Source organism: Euphorbia lathyris, chromosome 8 (assembly GCF_963576675.1).
Source record: "Euphorbia lathyris chromosome 8, ddEupLath1.1, whole genome shotgun sequence".
Taxonomy (NCBI): Eukaryota; Viridiplantae; Streptophyta; class Magnoliopsida; order Malpighiales; family Euphorbiaceae; genus Euphorbia; species Euphorbia lathyris.
In genome coordinates this window covers 29,516,946-29,523,587 of record NC_088917.1, presented here as the reverse complement: position 1 = coordinate 29,523,587, position 6,642 = coordinate 29,516,946, and the positions used below count along the sequence as shown (strand labels likewise).

At 39.8% G+C, this 6,642-nt stretch overlaps 1 protein-coding gene across 6 annotated transcripts; it reads right to left on the bottom strand.

The window, feature by feature from the left end:
- Positions 1-610: 610 nt before the first annotated feature.
- Positions 611-3,330, bottom strand: LOC136203568 (stress-response A/B barrel domain-containing protein UP3-like). Of its 6 annotated transcripts, none has more exons than XM_065994758.1 (2): positions 2,474-3,330; positions 611-906 (listed from the first exon to the last, which is right to left on the bottom strand). In XM_065994758.1, the coding sequence occupies exon 1, from the start codon at positions 3,259-3,261 to the stop codon at positions 2,476-2,478; it is 786 nt and encodes a 261-aa protein (XP_065850830.1). In that variant the 5' UTR covers positions 3,262-3,330; the 3' UTR covers positions 611-906; positions 2,474-2,475. The 6 variants fall into 6 exon arrangements, with proteins under 6 accessions (XP_065850830.1, XP_065850828.1, XP_065850833.1 ...); XM_065994756.1 differs by having other exon boundaries at positions 611-894; XM_065994761.1 differs by lacking the exon at positions 611-906 and adding an exon at positions 982-1,122.
- Positions 3,331-6,642: the final 3,312 nt, after the last annotated feature.

Here is a 6,642-nt window from a genome sequence, read left to right as displayed (position 1 = left end):
TCGAGTCTTTAACTTTTTTTTTTCAAATTAAAGGCTATTTGGATATGCAACATTTTTTTTTTTGGTTTGTAAATGTATTCACCGCCGACAGCAGTGACAATTCACTTTCGCAGATGGTTTGCACTTATATGGGTGGGACTGCTAGCCACGGAAATTCTTTCCATTCCCAAAGGCGAAAAGCAATTCTGAAAAAATGAAAACAAACGGACACTAAACCTCTAAACTTTAATTTTCACACACACTGAACCCTTGACTAACGATGCTATTAGCTAAATCGTTAGTGATGGCTCAATTGTGTAAAAATTAAAATTCACAAGCTTAATTCTTAAAATCTTAAAGTTCAAGGGCTTATTATGTATTTTGACCTTTTTTTACTTAATTATCTTATTATTTTTAACAATGATAAATAACTAATTTTTTTATTTTTGAATAAATATATACCCCAGCGATTAAAGAAATTAAAATAAAAAGTCTCTGATCTTTAAAACTCTTCTTAATTAAGTCTATGAATCTTTAGTTTTCACACTTATTAAACCCTTTACTAAGGGTTTAACAGAACCGTTACTGAGGGCTCAATGTGCGTAAAAATTAAAAGTTCACGAGCTTAATCTGGAAAAACAAATAATTAGGAGTTCAATCTTTAAAATCATTAAAACCGTAAAAGATCAATGGCTAAAGTATGGGTTTTTAGCCTTATTGAAACTGCAAGATACGCAAGAGGATGTTGGGTTTAGTGAGATTTTGCTGCCTCAGTCTAGTCTGATCTACTCGTTACTGGGAAAAGGGTAGTAGAGAACAAATTAAGATGCCATAACACTGCTATTCATGATATGGGCTAACCATTATTAAGCATCCAATATCCCTTACTATTCACCATCAAAAGCTGTCCATCCCCTACAAAATACACTGCAAACAGTAATTAACTCAAGTTTTGCATTTAGTAGCCTCCATACTATGTTGCATGGACACGGATACGAAATGCAGAAACATTACTAACAAGAAGTATCCGTGCAACATAGCCTCGTCTAAACAGATTCTTATGCGTTCCTTCAAAACTATTGACTATCTATCTCTTTATCTCATAAAGAAGTTTTCCTCTTCTTATTCCATATCTCTTAAGATCTGCAATATTATAAAACTATTCTTCTTGTTAGTTATTAAAAGATTTACTTCATAGTGCTAACATGCACTGTACTTAGACGAAGAGTACCAAAACTGATTACCGAACATAGTCAATCAACAATCTCAACATTCCTCTTGTCCAAGCACAACTAACCTAACAATCTCAACATCTGAACCTTTACACGTTTCCTTAGTCCTATGTCATTACATTTCTACTCAAACTTGCCAGCAAAAATGCATATTATTGAATATAAGTAGCCTTTTCCATAATCTTTTCAACAGAGATGAAACATAAGATGCAGTAAATGAACTTCAGATGCAGAAAATCAGAAGAAATGAGAAATTTGTACAATATTCAAAAATTCCAATAAGTTCTTGGGCGCATTAATTACCAACAATTTTACATTAGATTATCTAACTAGTGATTATCCTACTGTTGCACTTATAGAGGGACGCTCACTGCATACATGATTTTTGTCAAGGAGGAAGAAATTTGATATGTCCACAATTTTACTGCTTAAAGAACAAAACCATCAGTGTTTTGAGCTCACAGTCTGAACCGTTCGCCATTACATTGATTTACAGCTTACCAAACACAAGGGTCTGACCACTAGTAGCACAGGACTAAACATTGCAACTATCCACATCTCAGTATCCAGTGTTTTCTTTTGTGAAGATTGACTATTCAATTTTCTCCTACAACCTTCATATCATAAAGGGGGAAGAACGTCATCATATACTCTCACAATCTGAAACGTTCTCCATTACATTGAATTACGACTTGCCAAACATAGCATAGACTCCTCACAAATCACAATCGAAAAGGTTCACTACAAACACCAACATCATCTAAAGAAGGGTGTCACCACTAGTAGCACAAAATTATTGCTATTGTCCACATTTCAGTTTCCAGTTCTTTTCTTTTGTGAAGATTGAATATTCAATTTTGTCCAACAAAATTCATATCATAAAGGGGAAGGAGAAGAAAGCTTTCGGCATGATACCCAATTATACCAATCTTTATATCTGGATAAAGTTTCTTCTTAATTTCAATGGTAACACAAATAAACAAGTCTTATCGTTGTGCAAGCATCAGAATTAAACGCAAACAAAGTGACCGCATAAACAAAACAAAAGCTCTGCAATGCAAATTATTTTCAGCAATCCAAATTCACCAACATCATCAATGAAGACAGTCTAATGAAATTGAAAATTATCCTGCGAATGTACAGCACGAACAAGCATGCATAAATAGCCAAACTCCTGGAACAGGATAATCATTATTCAAAACTAATGAAAGAGTAATTGTGGTCCAGTATTTGGAAAGAAGTACAAGACATTCAAGGGTTACCTTTAAAGACTAGAAGATTGCGGAGATGGTACTATAGAGTCTAAAACAATAACGCTGTCTAAATAATCTCTGACCTTCTCTTTCTGCAAATTCACCAATTCTTCATTCGCATCCAGAGCATCAATTTCACTGAGTCCAGGAAAAACTGCAAGCGATGCAATAGAATAACCTTTAGCTCTAGCCGGAGAGAAATTCTCCCCGCACGTGAGCTGCTGAATGCCTCCAAAACTCCCTTTAATTCCACTAATTACCGTCAAAATCTCATTCTTCACTTCCTCCCCCAAATTCTCCTTCAACTTCAACAATGTGAGTCTTACAGCAGAACCCGGAGACAAGACCACAGGCCCCTGGAGGTCATGGGCAACCCAATCGACGGCCATGATGTCATCGCAGATAGGAAGAACGGATTCCTTAACGACGCTGACGTGGCTAGGGTGAGCAGAGTAAGCGCTGAGGTCTTCTTTGGAGGAGTAGCGGCTGTGAAGCATGTGAGTGAAGGGAACAGGGGAGGATTTGACGCGGTGGAGAGGTACGGCGGCGATATGAAGAACGGAGTCGAGAGAGACGAGGGCGTTGAGAGAGGAGATCATGGAATTGAGCTTCGAGGAGTCGGTGTTTTCTTTGACTTTGAAGAGAACGATGTGTTCGATTGTGGATGAGGCAGTTGAAGCCATTCTGATTGAAGATTTCAGGGAAGAGAAATTGAGGTGGCGTTTGGATGGAGAGAAAGTGAGGGAAAATGAGGAAGACAAGAATGAGCGAGTGGCTCCAAGGGACAACATGGTCATATCGCAATGTATGAGCAGAGATTGGGCGATGCCTTCTTCTGATAGTGATTGCGGCTAATTCCACATATGTGAGACTGCTGGAAGGTAACTCCAGTTTGGATGATGATTCCTCGAGCATGCCTTTGCCACGTGATCCTTTTTAACTTTTTCATTTTATATAATTAGCTGAATTCTACCATTACTCTATTTTTGTTTTTACCTCCTTTATCTACGTTAAATTGAAGCGACAGTCACGTAGAGATGAGTCATGACAGAATAACATGATTTACGTAACCTGTAAATTAAATGAATTAGGATTGAAGCGTAATGGATTAGGATCATAAATGGGTCGATATGATTAACTCATGAAATAGACGGATTGGGTCGCTGGTTGATTTATCAACCCGTTAATAACCTTCTCCAGCTTCTTTCCGAGTTGGCGTTGCTGGTTTCAAGCCAAATTCAGTTCAATCATAATCTACACCAAAACAGATTTGCATAAGAACACCTAAGGGAAAATAAGAAAAGAAAAGTAAGCAAGGCAAGAACACTTACAACGTTATTCTGCTCCACTCAAAGAGCTTCGTATGTTGAACCCCTCAACATGTTTTTTCTCGCCAAGCACCATCACCAACAATGCTAAATGCTTTCCCAACAAACTATTGGATATATCCTCCTCTAGGGTCAGTCGCCTCACGAATTCCAAGAACTCTGACACTTTTTGCTCCATCTCCCTCATAAAGGAAGCAAGATCCACCATGTCATTCCCTGAGGGCTCCTCCTCACAACGACAAGAGCCCCCACCCAACTCTGGACCCCTCTATTAGGACGAGTTTGTCTTTGACCTCTTAGATGCAGACTCATCGCCACCCTTGGGGCCATACTCTTCCTCCAACATAACAACCTCTAGAGAAGTAACAATAAGATACCCCCCCCCCCCCCCACACACACACACACATTAGTTGTGTCCCCTTCCCTTGCTTCCTCCGACGTTTCCTTAACATCAGCAGTTGGCCTCCTCTGATCGCCCCCTTCTTTTGCCAAATCGGTCTTAGAAGTGTCGGGGCCTCTGAGATATCTTCATGAGCATTAGCTCCCTTAGCCCCCTCCATTGGCTCCATTTCAGTCGCCCTTATACCCTCAACCTCAGCCCTGTTAGCTGAAGAGGACGCCTCTACCCTTGAACCACCTTCATGCCCATTATTGGAAAACACATCATTTAAAGCCACAGGCAATCCCCCATCCCCCTAATAATCTCTCGTCAAAGGCTCAAGCTCAAAAGGGAACTCTAGGTTGTCCAAGCCCATCGACTAGTCAATAGCCACATCACTAGCCATCGCACATGCGTTAATAAAAAAAATAGGCAAAGTTAGAAAGTACAGTGAAGCAACCAAAAGCGCCCCTCAATCAATCAACCTTTACACAAAACCCTACTTTCAATATGAGCACATTTTGCCACAGTCACTTCAATCGCCTCAAGATCAACAAGGTCCTGCCTTGTCATACTTCCGTCCAGATATTTGCATAGGCCATTCTTTTTCCATCCTTCAAGTCGGGCAGCCCTCCACGTGGAATAGATAAATCACCCATTTTTTAGATAATTATTTATCAATTTCGTACAGTCCATCTTTAGCTCAGTCGCCATCTCGCTCACGCATCTGACCAGCTCCAGCTCATGCATTGTCATATCCCTTTAGACCAACCAAGTGTTAGGACAAACCGGCTTCGGGTTCCAATTCACTGCAAAGGGGAAGGCTAGGTCAGTTGTTTTCACTTTAAACTATCGATGTTGTCACTCTGCAAGCCTAGAATTAGCCTCTCGATGGGTTTGAAGTGCGGATACTGCCAGCTCATATGTTGCCATTGCACCGACGCCATCGGCCAGAAGAACTATTGAAATACTAGGTCGATCAAATGAAACCCATCCTCTCTACATAATAAGTAGATCCCGACCATAAGTCGTCAGCCGTTTGTATTTATTTGCGTTGGAGCTAAGTTAAATTATCATAAAATCTCCATGAAGAATGGGAGTTAGGGCAGCCTCATGTCCATTTGGTTCTTGTACACCACCATCTTGTTTAGAGCATAATGTTCATTCGCTCGTTTTGACCTCGACATTACAGCCAGGATTAAAGGCCTTCATAGTTCGTATATAGTCGGAATCGCCCCAATATTTTTGTTGATAATAATAATTTTGTATGCATTCTCCACCCTCTTCGAATTCGGCATAAACGGTCTCACAAAGGGGTCATACCTCAGCCCAACAGGCTGACTGTTCCTACCAGGTCCCTGCGGCCACATGTTTCTCCTTAGTCCACAGTATATGGCACCCACACCAAGCCTAGCCTCCCTATAAACCTCGGGCTCTATTTTCACAAACTACCCCTCCACCGGGATGAGGAAGGACGAACGAACACTTAGGCTCTACCTTCTTCTTTTTCCTTTTTGTCCTAGTCACCTCGGAGGTCGACAGGATCCCAAAGTCTACCTCTGCCACAAAAGGAGACATAGCTTGCTCCAACTCCTTATTACCTTCTGATTCTACCTCCACCTCAGCCCGAGCACTCAATAATCGAGTAAAATCTCTGGATGCACATACTAGACCTACACCCAAGATACATAAAGTTTTTTCCTAGATAACGGAGGGGTCGGACATTTAACAAATGAAAAGGGATACAAAAAATAAAGCAAAACAGAGTAAAAATGGTAAGGGGACTGACCTCCCTCAAAGCTACTAGAAAACAATGTCTTCCTTCTCGTCGTAAAAGTAAAAGTAAAAGTTGCAGCAAGACATTAGAAATAAAAAAAAGATGGAAGGCGCAAAGAAAAAGATGAATGAATAAGCAATCAAGCAAAATTCAAATAAAGAAAGCTTATTTATAGGTGGCATCAGAAGTTCAACTCTCACTATGATTAACTGCGCAGATATTGAAAGAAGAAACGTCATGATGACAGACACATGTATGATATGCGTCCAAAGAGCACCATTAAACGCACAATTAAAAGCAGACACCAAAAACACACACATGCCCAGTGATTGTCCAATACAAATGAGGTCACCTCGTTGATGTTCGCCTCGAGTAAACATCAACAATGCACATCACCCCAAGACCGCTCGCATCTAGAAACTCGCCTCGACTAGCCTAGGGGATTCAAATAAAGCATCTAGACTAGGTAAATTACAACTATGATACCTGAACCTCCTCTCTTTTACATTTTGGTACTTATACTTTATTTTTTTCACAAAAAAAATACTTGAACTAAAGTTGAGTGGATAATATAGTACGTATGACCTGCAACAACTGTTTAACCATTAAAAAATATGGATAAATTGCAACTACGGTACCTAAATTTTACCTGCTTTCAAATTTTAGTACCTAGATTTTATTTTGCACAAGAGAA